The sequence below is a fragment of the Arachis hypogaea genome, chromosome 20 (assembly GCF_003086295.3).
Source record: "Arachis hypogaea cultivar Tifrunner chromosome 20, arahy.Tifrunner.gnm2.J5K5, whole genome shotgun sequence".
In the NCBI taxonomy this organism is placed as follows: domain Eukaryota; kingdom Viridiplantae; phylum Streptophyta; class Magnoliopsida; order Fabales; family Fabaceae; genus Arachis; species Arachis hypogaea.
The window spans coordinates 6,296,804-6,310,496 of NC_092055.1; the positions used below are offsets into that span (position 1 = coordinate 6,296,804).

The 13,693-nt window shown below is 45.2% G+C and overlaps 1 protein-coding gene and 1 long non-coding RNA gene across 4 annotated transcripts; one reads left to right on the top strand and one right to left on the bottom strand.

The window, feature by feature from the left end:
* Positions 1-9,152: 9,152 nt before the first annotated feature.
* Positions 9,153-10,201, top strand: LOC140183326 (uncharacterized). 2 transcript variants are annotated; one of them, XR_011879325.1, is made up of 3 exons: positions 9,153-9,473; positions 9,666-9,740; positions 9,808-10,201. It is a non-coding gene; the product is annotated as an uncharacterized lncRNA (long non-coding RNA). The 2 variants fall into 2 exon arrangements; XR_011879324.1 differs by lacking the exon at positions 9,153-9,473 and having other exon boundaries at positions 9,607-9,740.
* Positions 9,553-12,554, bottom strand: LOC112783096 (neryl diphosphate diphosphatase, chloroplastic). 2 transcript variants are annotated; one of them, XM_025825864.3, is made up of 7 exons: positions 12,381-12,554; positions 12,029-12,287; positions 11,364-11,742; positions 11,041-11,259; positions 10,804-10,942; positions 10,318-10,566; positions 9,553-10,053 (listed from the first exon to the last, which is right to left on the bottom strand). In XM_025825864.3, the coding sequence occupies exons 1-7, from the start codon at positions 12,381-12,383 to the stop codon at positions 9,757-9,759; spliced, it is 1,545 nt and encodes a 514-aa protein (XP_025681649.1). In that variant the 5' UTR covers positions 12,384-12,554; the 3' UTR covers positions 9,553-9,756. The 2 variants fall into 2 exon arrangements, with proteins under 2 accessions (XP_025681649.1, XP_025681648.1); XM_025825863.3 differs by having other exon boundaries at positions 12,011-12,287.
* Between the last annotated feature and the right edge of the window lie 1,139 nt (positions 12,555-13,693).

Genomic DNA, 13,693 nt, shown 5'->3' on the forward strand with positions numbered 1-13,693 from the left:
GCGACCAACGCACCCCGGAGCGAAGCCCCACCCGTTCCCGTTCAAGGAGCCGCTCGAGGCGCTCACCTAGCCCCCAATACGAGTCGGAGAGCACGGGGGGATGGGGACGAGCCAGAAGAAGAAGTCGAGACCCCATCATTTATGCCCGACATGAGAGACGGCGTGCGTCGAACAGAGGCGAAGAGGACGGCCGTCGGGAGAATGACGAGCCAGGGAGAACTACCCGGGGACCAGTAATAATAGGAGCGACCCCTTTCCACCGCTCCGTACTCGAGGTCCGGCTGCCGAAACACTTCGACAAGCCAACAGACATGAAATATGATGGAACACAAGATCCCCTGGAACACTTGACGGCCTTTGAGGCCAGAATGAATCTGGAAGGGGTAGGAGACGAGGTCAGATGTCGCGCCTTCCCGGTCACCTTGGCGGGCCCGGCGATACGGTGGTTCAACAACCTCCCGCAGGGCTCGGTGACTCAATTCTCCGACATCAGCCACGCCTTCTTGGCTCAATTCACGACCAGGATTGTCAAAGTCAAACACCCAATCAATTTGCTAGGGGTGACACAGAGACCCGGAGAGCCGACCAGGAAATACCTGGACCGTTTCAATGACGAGTGCCTGGAAATTGACGGTCTAACGGACTCGGTGGCAAGTCTATGCTTGACGAACGGCTCTCGAATGAGGACTTCAGGAAACACCTTACCACAAAGCCCGTTTGGACAATGCAAGAGATCCAGTGCGTGGCCAAAGAATACATCAATGACGAAGAAGTCAGCCGGGTCGTGGCTGCCAATAAGCGGCAGCCCACCTACAACCAAGCCCGGCACTATGAAGGCAGAGAAAGACCAAAGGAACACGCCAGGAACGGCGGTCCGGGTAAAACACCCAAACCGTTCCCCCAAGTTGGGAAGTTCACCAATTATACCCCCTCACAGCACCAATCACCAAAGTTTACCAACAAATAGCGGGAAAGGGGATACTGTCAAAGCCCCGACCTCTGAAGGACAGAACGGGAGGAAACAAGAACCTCTACTGCGAGTACCACAAGGGTTACGGACACAAGACCCAAGACTGCTTCGACCTAAAAGACGCCCTGGAGCAAGCTATTAGGGATGGGAAACTTGCCGACTTCTCCCACCTTATACGGGAACCAAGGAGACGTAACCGGGACCACGATAGCGAAGATAGATCCCGGCCAACAAGGCAACGGCAGGAACCAGAGGGTGACGACCACGGCCTTACGGTGGTAAACGTGGTAACGGCCAGAAATACCGCCCCAAGGTCAAAGTCAGCACAGAAAAAAGACGCCAAGGTCCTAGCGGTCTCCACCTCGACAGGTAGAAGTTTCCGAGGTATCCCACCCATCTCCTTCGGCCCAGAGGACCAATGGTTTGACGAGGCACCGGAAAGTCCGCCCATGGTCATCACGGCTAGGGTCGGGACGGGCCTCGTCAAACGAATCCTGGTAGATACGGGGGCAGACTCAAACATCATGTTTCGAAACGTTTTCGATGCCCTGGGACTAAGGGACGCCGACCTGACGACCCACCAGCACGGTGTGATAGGGTTGGGGGACCACTTCATCAAGCCGGACGGAATCATCTCACTCCCGACCTCTGTGGGACAGGGGCAAAAGCGACGAACAGTCATGGCGGACTTCGTAATATTACGAGACTCCACGGCTTATAACATCATCCTGGGGAGAAAAACCATTAACGACCTGGGGGCCGCCATTAGCACAAAGCTGCTGGTGATGAAGTTTGTCACTGATGACGGATCCGTAGGATCCATCAAAGGCGACTTGGAAACGGCAGTCGCTTGCGACCACGCCAACCTCTCCCTCAGGAAAAAATCCAAAGAAGCGTCTGGGGTCTTCCTGGCTGACCTAGACGCCAGAATAGACGACAAACCTAGACCAGAGCCAGAAGGGGACTTGGAAAAGTTCAGGGTCGGCGAGGAGGACGATAAATTCACATTCATAAACAGGAACCTCCCCCACGAAATGAAGGAGCCATTGATGGAAATGATCAGGGCTAATGCCGACCTCTTTGCCTGGACGCCTGCCGATATGCCCGGGATAGATCCCCAGCTCATATCGCATCATCTGGCCGTCAAAGCGGGAACCAAGCCAGTGGCCCAGAGGAGGAGAAAAATGTCGCAAGAAAGAGCAGAAGAGGTAGCCAAGCAAACGGCCAGCCTCCTAGAAGCAGGATTCATCCGAGAACTGGACTACTCGACTTGGTTGTCAAACGTGGTCCTGGTCAAAAAGCACAATAGGAGGTGGAGAATGTGCGTAGACTACTCTGACCTCAACAAGGCGTGTCCCAAGGATTGCTACCCCCTACCTAACATTGACGCACTCGTTGACGCGGCGGCGGGGTACCGGTATCTGAGCTTCATGGATGCCTACTCAGGATACAATCAGATACCGATGCACCGACCTGACGAAGAAAAAACGGCGTTCATAACACCGGGAGGAATCTATTGTTACAGGGTGATGCCCTTCGGTTTGAAAAACGCTGGGGCCACGTACCAAAGGCTGATGAATAAGATATTCAGTGAACTCATAGGCAAAACAGTAGAAGTCTACGTGGATGACATACTCGCGAAGACTACACGACCCAACGACCTCCTTAGCGACCTTGATGGCGTTTTTTCGTCCCTCCGACAACACGGCATGAGGCTTAATCCGCTCAAGTGCGCGTTTGCCATGGAGGCCGGTAAGTTCTTGGGATTCATGATTACGCAAAGAGGGGTGGAAGCTAACCCCGAGAAGTGTCAGGCAGTTCTCCAGATGAAGAGCCCGGGCTGTATCAAGGACGTCCAACGACTTGCCGGGAGGTTAACGGCTTTATCCCGATTCCTCGGCGCGTCAGCAGCAAGAGCCCTACCTTTCTTCAATCTAATGAAAAAAGGAATGACGTTCGAATGGACCCCAGCATGCGAGGAGGCATTCAACCACTTCAAGCAGATTTTAGCGGCACCACCAGTTCTCGGAAAACCCAGGGCCGGAGAACCGCTTTATCTCTACCTATCGGTAACCGAGGAAGCAATGGCCACGGTGCTCGTCAGAGAAGGGGAAAAGACCCAACAACCCGTTTATTTTGTTAGCAGGGTCCTCCAGGGACCAGAACTGAAATACAGCAAGCTGGAAAAACTAGCGCTGGCGCTCCTAGTCTCCTCCCGAAGGTTAAGACAATACTTCCAGAGCCATCGTATAGTCGTAAGGACGGACCAGGCGATTCGCCAAGTACTGCAAAAGCCTGACTTGGCCGGTAGGATGATGACCTGGGCCATCGAGTTCTCCCAATACGACCTACAATATGAACCCCGGCACGCGATCAAAGCTCAGGCAATGGCAGACTTTCTGGTTGAAGTGACGGGGGACCCTCCCGAGGAAACGGGCACACGGTGGAGGCTCCACGTTGACGGGGCCTCCAACCAAACGTCCGGGGGAGCAGGGGTCATCCTAGAAAGCCTAGCAGGGGTCATCTATGAACAATCGACTAAGTTCGAGTTTCCAGTGTCGAACAACCAAGCAGAATATGAAGCTCTCTTGGGCGGACTAACATTAGCCCGGGAAGTCGGAGCGACAAAGGTCGAAGTATGCAGCGACTCGCAAGTTCTCATCTCGCAGGTAAACGGAAGCTACCAAGCCCGGGACCCCCTCCTGCAAAAATACTTGGAAAAGGTTAGAGAAATAACGAGTCAGTTCCAGGAGGTCATCATCCAACACGTCCCAAGAGAAAGGAACACACGGGCGGACCTCCTGTCTAAACTGGCGAGCACAAAGCCAGGGTCGGGTAACCGGTCCCTCATCCAAGGCATGGTGAAGGAACCAACGGTCACCCTCCATTTGACAAAGTCAAGCCCCTCATGGCTAGACCCCATCACCAACTTCCTAGAACTCGGCAAGTTGCCCGAGGATGAGAAGGCAGCCAAAGCCTTAAGAAGGGAGGCGGCCAGATACGCAATTATACAGGGACAACTATTCAAAAAGGGACTCAGCCAGCTCCTGTTGAAGTGTCTGCACCCCAACCAGATGGACTACGTGCTTAGGAAAGTCCATGAGGGGTGTTGTGGACACCACATCGGGGGCAAAGCCCTAGCAAGGAAGCTCATCCGAGCAGGATACTATTGGCCAACAATGATGAAAGACTCAAAGGAATTTGTCAAAAGATGCACAAAGTGTCAACAAAACGCCAACTTCCACAAGGCACCGGCCTCCGAGCTAAATTCTCTGACGACTACTCGACCTTTCGCACAATGGGGAGTCGACCTCCTGGGGCCTTTCCCGGTCAGCCCAGGACAAGTCAAATACCTCATTGTCGCCATCGACTACTACACCAAATGGGTGGAGGCTGAACCGCTGGCTACGATATCGTCCTCCAACTGTCGGAAGTTCATGTGGAAGTAGGTGATAACCCGTTTCGGTATCCCGGAAGTTGTTATCTCAGACAACGGGACCCAGTTCACAGACAAGAAGTTCATGGAGTTCCTCTCTGGCCTAGGGATAAAGCAAAAGTTCTCCTCGGTAGAACATCCCCAAACAAACGGGCAGGTAGAGGCCGCAAACAAAGTCGTCCTTCTTGGTCTAAAGAAGCGCCTAGACAACAAGAAAGGAAGCTGGGCTGACGAACTCCCCTCCGTCCTATGGTCTTACCGGACAACCGAGCAAAGCGCCACGGGGGAAACTCCCTTTCGCCTAACATACGGGGTCGATGCGGTGATACCAGTCGAAATTGGCGAACCGAGCCCCCGACTACTACTCGCGGGCATGAGCGAAGCGGTCGAAAAGGACCTGATTGAGGAAACAAGGGAGATGGCTCACCTAACAGAAACGGCGCTGAAACAAAGAATAGCCCTGCGTTACAACGCAAAAGTCCTCAAACGAGATTTCGAGGAAAGGGACCTCGTCCTGCGACGCAACGACATCGGCGTCCCGACCCCAGGGGAAGGCAAGCTGGCGGTAAATTGGGAAGGTCCCTACAGGGTAAGGGAGGTACTCGGCAAAGGTGCTTACAAGCTCGAAAGACTCGACGGCAAGGAAGTGCCCAGAACATGGAATGCGGGTAGCCTAAGAAGGTTCTACCCATGACCAGACGATTCGCCGACCTGAGAACCTAAAGAAATAGTAAATACCTGCTTTGTTTGCATGACAATCTACCTTTTTATCTTGTCAAATATTCACCATATTGATTAATTTGCTTAGCTAACGATTAACTCATACTTGTCAAAAAAATTTTCGTACTTGTCTACTTCTTCCCTACGTGCGCCGCACACGAGCACATCTTAAAACGGCAGATCGGGACTGATCACCCCGGGGGCCATCTTCGTCACGGCCAAAGCCAACTGCGACGACAACACGACCACGACAATCCAAGCCACAACTATCATAAAACGGGAAAACGGGCGCGAGCCCCCCAAGAGAAATAACAACAAATACAATAAACGGCAACCCGGCCAAACGACCAAATAAGTATAACTTATAAAGAGTCAAAACAAAGAACGAACAATAAGTTGTTCAGCAAACGCATTACAAAATATCCTAAGTTACAAGACCTCACTTCCTCGGCATGTCAACAATCTTTCCGTCCTGGATAGTCTTGAAAACGCCAATTGACGACGTGTCGAAATCAGGAGCTGCGATCCTCAGCTGAGCCTTTAGGGCATCTTCGGTCATCGAGATGGCATTCTTCCCTTGCTCCTTGGTCACCTTAAGCTTCTTCCTAAGCTCACCGGCTTCAGCTTTAGCGGCCTTCACCTCCGAGGCGGCCTGCTCCCGCTCTTTTTCTAAGGCGACAACCCGACCCTGAGCGGCGTTCAGCTGACCCTTCAATGTCATCTCGCGCTCAAGAAGCCGGGCCACGGTCTCATCAGACGCCTTCAACCTCTCCGCAACAAACGACGACTTCTCCTCAGCAGCGCTAAGCTTTCCCCCCCATCTCGGACAGCTGACCCTGGAGGAGTTCAACTTGAGCCTTAAAGTCGTTGTTCGCCTTAACAGAGGACTCAAGCTTCCTCCGGAGCGCCTCCATTCCCGATAACTCAAATTCAGCCTTCCGAGCTATCACGGCCCCACGAAGCAAGGTGCGATACATCCACCTCGCCTGTCCGGACAGTTCGGTCTCCTGAAAATGCTCCTCTGTCCCAGGTATCAGTTGGGAGTCAATAAATTTGGTAGCATCAAAGTTCCTTTCCATTATGGTAAGGGCCCCTTCCGGGCTGGAAGACATCTTTCGCTTCTTGGGAGTATGGATAAGCTCCACGTCACTATCCGGCTGGGGGGTGAGAGTCGCGTGCCCATCAGCGGACCCTTCCTCACGGGTAGGGGAAGCCTGGCCCCCTGCAGCCTGTTTCCCCGACACGTCGGTATCCTGGGGAGAAGGCACAGCCTGATTCTCCTTCTCCCCTGAAGGACCCCCCGACTTGCCGACGTCCTTCTCTTCGGCATTCTCGTCGTCACTTGCTTCAAAAGAGGTCTTCATCAGATTCTCAAGACCGGTCACGGTGGCAGACATTTCCACTGCAACGAACAACAGGCACGTTAGTCGTTAGATCGGAAAAAGAAAAACAACGATAAAGAAACATAGGCAAACAAAGAAGACAACTCACGAATATAGCTCCTGGCGGCCTCCCGTTCACCCATAAGAAGATGTGGGTTCACGGGGTTCTTTTCAAAAATAGCAAAAAGGACGTCGGCTATTTGCTTATCTACAGCCGACAACCTCTTGTACGTCACCTTGATGAAAGGATTCGACCCCGCACCAAAACTCCAATAAGTCTGGATAAGGCGCTCCCCCCTCTAACGACAACCAAAAGGGGTGACGACCTTTGACGGGACGAACCTTGAAGTACTTATCTTTAAAACCATGGTAGGAGTCCTCAAAAAGGCCAAAAATTCTCCTACCCTGGACAAAACGGAAAGAAAGAAACCCTTTTCTTGCCTTCCCCTGTTTGGAGGGGTTGGTAAGGTTGAAATAAAAGAGGAAAACGTCCACCGACACCGGCAGCTCCAAGTACTCGCAGACCATTTCGAAGCAGCGGATCGAAGCCCAGCTGTTCGGATGAAGCTGAGACGGGGGGACGGATATCCGGTTCAACAGCGCCATTTGAAACTCGGAGAACGGTATCCGAACGCCAACTTGTGTGAACATGGACTTGTAAAACCAGATCCAATCGGGGACACGAGGGGAGTGAAAGTTGAGCTCATAAATACGCTCATGGGGGGCAGGGACAATGGCCTCGTAGTTGGCCTCTTCGTCAGTCCCCCCACACAAGTAGCCGGCTTGTCGGAACTCGGTCAACTCCTCCAAGTCCATCTGGTTGGGTGAGCTCCTTATATCGTCGGTCACCCAGGCGTACGGGTCGTAGGCCGCGCCAGTTCCTGAAGACCGGGAAACGATGCGAGGCATACCTACATCGGGGTACCACTCTGTTAGACTATGAGGTCGGGAGTCCACAGAAACCCAAAAACTACGCCTTTTCAAACTTAGATCATGGCCAAGAACAGTTAAAAACTACACCTATCATGCAAATCACCTAAAACCTACCCAGGAATGGTACCCCTCCCCTAGTTCATCTACCCCACCGATGGAAGGCCATTCAGCAAAAATAAACCAAAACATACAAACAGTAACTACCACAACAGTGAGGCATAATATAAACATGGGGGGAGAAGGATCAAGAAATTACCTGAAATGGAGTACGAAACTGGAGTGTAAAAGAGAGGCACAAGTTAGCTCGAATAGAGAATCTTTGGATATCAGGGAGAAAAGAAGATGAAAATAGCAAAGTGGGAGGAAGAGAAAAGAAAACTGTTTAAAAACCACCATGATAAGCGCGAAAGAAGGCAATGGCAAAATGGTCTTTGCGCGCAGGGTTTTTTCAAATCATTACGAGCATTTAATGCTCAGCGCGAAGAACGAAGCGACGAACGAACGCCTCAGCAGACCAAGAGACACGCGCACCAGAGACGCGTCTCTCCCACAGTCAGCCGACTCGACGACAACGCACGAGTAAGGAAATCACGCGCCACCGATCGTCCTCGCGACCATCACTGGCGCGTCGGGGGCACTGTTACGGCCCAGCCCAGGACTCATGCGGGCCAACCCGACCCGAGTTCCACCCGGCCCGGCTACGCGCCCTTCAACCGACCCGGACACGCGTCCCATACAGCTCACACACAGCTATGGGACAGCGTCCCTGAAAATATGGGCCTGACCTCCAGAGGGGCCCAGGGCTGACATGTATATAAGGGGAAGAATGGCTCTTCCCCCGAGGTACGTCACATCCCTACACCACCCTCATTTCGCCTGCACATATTCTGACAAGAGCGTCGGAGTGTCTTTGCAGGTGGCACCCCCCTTTCTCTTTTCTCGCACGACGTGCTCGGGACCTCCCCAGTCCGGACTGGAAGACCGTGACCAGACGAGCCATTTCCTTCACCCTGGGTCCTGACCCGAACCGTCCGGTAACCGACCTACCGAACATATCTCTCTTGTCAAATACGATTTTGTGTCTCAGTATTCTTATTTCAGTATCTTGTATATGTAAACAAACGCAACCTAATAAGCTAATAGCAGGCAGGAGCTCTCGCGGGATGCGGGGCAAAATGGGAATTGTATCCCGGTTATGGCTGGGACCTTTTGCAAAGGCCGCACGTGCAACTAAACGAAACAGAAAAATATATTTTGACCCTTTGAATGGTTGACTAAATTGTTTGCTTTGCAGAAGAAACTAATAATGCAGTTGAATATTTTGACTTTAAATATCTACTCCTAATCATGTCTATCATCTTCCTTATTACATTAGTAGTTTAGTCCAACTACGCCAAAAATAGAAAGTTAGAAACCATGCACAAATTTAATAAATTAATTAGGTATTTGTATCCACCAACAATCTATTTATTCATGAAAAATACCAAGTCTTCCTAGCTACCACTGCAAGAATAATAGCGATGATTTTCGATACTTTTTTTTGGCAATGGCAAATGGCTAATTGAAGATAAAATATTGAAATCAAGAACAAAATCGTCTATTTTTTTACGCCTTTTACAAAACGCGTTCATGTTATCATTTCATAGTCGACGCTTGCACGTCTCGAGTTTATTTTTAGTTAAGCTTATCAGAATCTTTGTTATGATGAGGTGCCATAAACTTCAAATAATTGGTGCAGGGTTTAATTAAGGCTAGTTATATTAAACACCGTATTTACGAGCGCACCGTTCGCCGCCTCGCTCTCGCTAAGCGCTTCCAATCCATCGAGGACATCCTCGAACACCAGAAGACTTTCCAAGACATCTCCAAGGAAGGTTTCTCCGCCCGCCTTATAACACTCTACGGCAAATCCGGCATGTTTCAGAACGCGCACAAAGTGTTCGATGAAATGCCTCAAAGGAACTGTCCCCGTACCGTGCTCTCTCTTAATGCCCTTTTGGCTTCTTATTTGCATTCCAACGTGTTTGACATGGTACCTACCCTTTTCAACCACTTGCCTACACAGCTTATTCTATTCATTATGCTTCAACTGATACATGTGATTTCCTGTATTCTTTGAAATTCATTATTCTTATTAAATCAACTAACATATGATTTCTGGTACATGTGCATATATTAAAATGAAAAATCATCTGATCCTTTATGGCGATGCCTTCTGTCAAAGAACAAAGGTTAATATGCAAACGACAACTTCTGATCATTCTTTGAAAAGAAATTAAATCATGACCATGTTCATAAGGTTAGTACAAGTGAATTCACATGTGTGCAACACCAGTATTAGCAATAGACTTGACATGTTGATTTAGGTTGGAAAGGCTTGGATTGGTGCGGTAATGGTACATTAGAGGGACCATTCTAGCAGCACTCAGGCAGAATTTGGTAAATGACGATGGAAATTGCTGATCTCTGCCCAACACTTGTCGATTGAGACGCTTCCATTCCATTGAAATCAGCTCCTCAACATGCCTTTCTGCATCTTCTGCTGATGTCTCTTGGTGTTGTCTCATGTAGCACTCAATGTATGACCCATCAAACCCACTTTGATTTTTATTCTGCATTCATGATTGAAATATATGTGTTATATAAAAAAAAAAAAAAACCATATTACACTAGTCAATAAAGCTACCAACTAAATTAATACGTCAATATGCAAAGGGTAGAGAGATACACGCTATGCTTGAATACGTAATCCTTTTTATACTACTGTGTTCAGTTCGTTGTTTAATATAGTGCTATATAAGGTATACTATAATGGAATTAAATATAACTTTCTTGTGGTCCATCTTAAAGAATAATGAAATAGACTTGGATTTTACCTTGTGTCCTTCTAAGTCATCACAAAGACGAAGGATTTTTGCGACGGAATATATAATGTCTGAAAAGTCGTCTAAAATTGCAAGAGTTTCCTTTGTTATATTTTGATGGAAAAGGAAAAATGAATGGACAAGCACCACGTGCACTCCAGTGCTTACAGTTGCATGATTCAAGTACTCCTCTGAATTTGGCAATTCACCAGAATCAGACCAATGTGCCCCTTCCAAGGAAGCATTCAACAATTGCACCCACTGTTAATTTCATGCAAACACTTCATTAGAAATACGTAGCGTTATTGTTGCTACAAGTTGGTGCAATTCCAAGCAAATTCGAATAGTTCATTTTTAATTTAATCTATTAAATAATTTTATATCTATTTGATAATTATACATACATTTAAAAGAAATTGAATAGTTGGTCTAAAGAAACCTCATGACCTCATTGTGCAAAAATAAAATAAAAAATAATGAAATAAATGGACCATTTACCGATTTTTTAAGGGTATTTATAGGATTCAATCCATGCTTTTTGTAGATCTTTTCGGCGAAAGCATTTGTAATTTCATATAGAGCACTTAAACAATTTTTCATGAATTCGGGAAGGTGCTCTGTTCCGGTGAATTCCCATCTGAATTGAGAGGTAAAAATTTGTTGTAACTTGTAAGCATTAGAATGGAATAATAAGAAAATTTAAATGTCAATATACATATGATATAGAATAGGCACCTCTTAACCGCATCAGTAAATAGAATAAGCTGATCCAACGTGCCATAAACATCGAAAATGTCATCAATGATGTAGACCAGAGAGATAGGTTTGGTGAGCTCAAGCCTTTGGTCTGAAAAGCTCGGATCTGTGAAGCATGCCATGGACCACATGTACCATTTTAGAGCTTCATACTCTGCAAATTTCGGCTCCTTCGACATAGCCTCCCCTTTCCACCATCTATCAAGGGAATATAACTGATCAGTGGCATGTTGCACAGATGATTTGTGTCCCACACTATTCTATTGGTTATTGTTATTATTGTTATTTACCATAGGACTTACTTTGAAACTTGAACGGCTTCATGCTGGTTCATGAGCCTAACTATGCAGGAATTGATTTCTGCAAGTTCCACAAAGCACACAGATTCTTTGTCGGGCTTGAAATTCCTAAGCAAGATGGTTTTGTCCATGAATCTAGGCAAGTTGTGATGAAGCGGTTGCTGAAGAGAGATTGCAACGTATTGAGCTTCATGATGATGATGATGCCTTGACAGCCATGAATGAAGAAGCTCGTGGCAGAGGCGCCCCACAACCTCAAGAGAAGTATCTTCTTCTCCAATGCTTAGCTGCGCTGCTTCATGTACCGCTATGAGACTCTTCACATCTTCACCATATTCTTCTCTGAACTGCACTTTGTTATTTTTCAACCTCTCAAATATATCTGCACAACCATTGTCGTAGTTGACATTATAAGCTCTCTCTATAAATAATTTAACTTATTTTTAGAGTAAAATTATACATCAAAGTCTTTTTATGAAATCTTTTTATAAACTAAGTCCAACCAAGTTAAACAATAAGATTTAGAATAATGTTAGTCATAATTAATTTTTGTTATGTTAAAGCAATTTAATTTAAATTTGATTAACAAAAACATTTAGATGTATAAAATTATTCTTATTTTTAAAAAATATTTTATATTATATAACAACCTGCGTTAAGGGAATAACCTCCTTGTCTGAGTAAACGGAATGAGAGTGCAACATTGTCAAGTTGGTGGCTTTGGAAAAAATCAATGGGATCTGTGCTCACTATGAAATGTTGCTTCTCAAGTGCAGCTTCAATGTCCTCTTGAAAGTGGTGTTCAATGCCAAGCCTTTGGATTAAGTCAACCATGTACAAACTCTCCATCGGATCCTCGCTAATAACTTTCTTCATTACTTGCTTAGCCTCCTTCAGCATTACAGTTTGATTTGCATATAAAATATCCTGAAAATGCAAAACAGTTTAAGGGTTTTATTTTGTAGAATAATTTTGATGGAGAAACATGTTGAGTTGGATTAATTTGTTGAGAGCTCTTACCATGATGCAGTTTGTGCTTTGAGTAGCTTGGTGTATGTTACAAATTAGAATTGAAGCTTGGCAGTTATTAAGTTGAATAGTGATGGCTTACAATGAGAGTAGTAAAGACAATTAGTCAAGACCTTATTGTAGCTAGACTACTTGCATTGCAATTTGCTGGGTGAATTTGGGAATGTGTATTCATATGAGGGTCCCCATATTTATGGGAAGCAAAGTCTGCTGATTTTCCAACAATCTTGAGACACCGGGTGTGTGAAACTGATCAATGCGTGTATTTTAAACATGCATGTTTTTATCATGGATATATCATAGTATGAACATATAATTTATGAATAATTTTTGTAGAGATATAATTATTTATGATAGTTCTTCTTATTAGTTTAAGTTTTTAGAAAAAATAGTATCATAATATAGTATCAGAATTCTATGTTACAGTATCATTCATATGAAAATAATATTATAAATTATTAGATCGTTTTACATATATTTAACCGTTCATAATATTTTTTTTATAAAGATGTCTTTATGTGAATATTTATTTTTTTAAAATGTCTATTTTAATATTATTATAAAAATATGAGACAAAAGAATTTTATATTTTATTTTATATACTCATCATTTCTGGTTAATTATATGTTGTACTGATGAGTTATACTTTTTTGTACTATATATTTTTTTTATTTAATTTAATATACACTTTCGGTCCAAAACAAAAATTACACACTTTTGTAAAAAAATAAAAAAATAAAAGAAGTCAAATGTATATTATTGATCATAAGCGCTGTTTATAATTAGTTATCCCTCTTTAGACCATTTTATATTTAAGTAAAGATTTGTATGTAGTTAATAGTAGAAAATAATTAAATTACCATGCAAATGAATGTACTTATCCGTACGATTAGTAAACGTTATTGCCCTCTTATTATATACATAGGTGTGAAATCACAAAATTATTTTTATACTTATTTTTATTCAAAAAGAATATATATATTAAAAAAATAGTATGACAAAAACGTGTTTCGTGAGGCAAATAATGTAAGAGTTTCTTTAAAAATATCAAACGAACCAATACACGGTTTCCTTAAAAGGTATCTTATGTATTTGACTATACCTTCAAGAAAGTAACTAAATCATAACCATATCTATATTATCGTATTGTGAATTTTAGTATGACTATAGTATAATAATTAAGATGATTATAAGTATTATTATAATTAAAGTTATATTTTTTTATATAATAATTTTTAAAAAATATTATTTTAATTTTAATTACATTTTTTAAAATATTATAATAATAGTAATTATCGTAACAT

Coding starts and splice junctions, on each gene's coding strand:
- LOC112783096 (XM_025825863.3), bottom strand. Junction 11,260..11,363: donor GAAGCCGTTCAAGTTTCAAA/GTAAGTCCTATG, acceptor TTCCCTTGATAG/ATGGTGGAAAGGGGAGGCTA. Junction 10,567..10,803: donor TAAATACCCTTAAAAAATCG/GTAAATGGTCCA, acceptor TGAAATTAACAG/TGGGTGCAATTGTTGAATGC.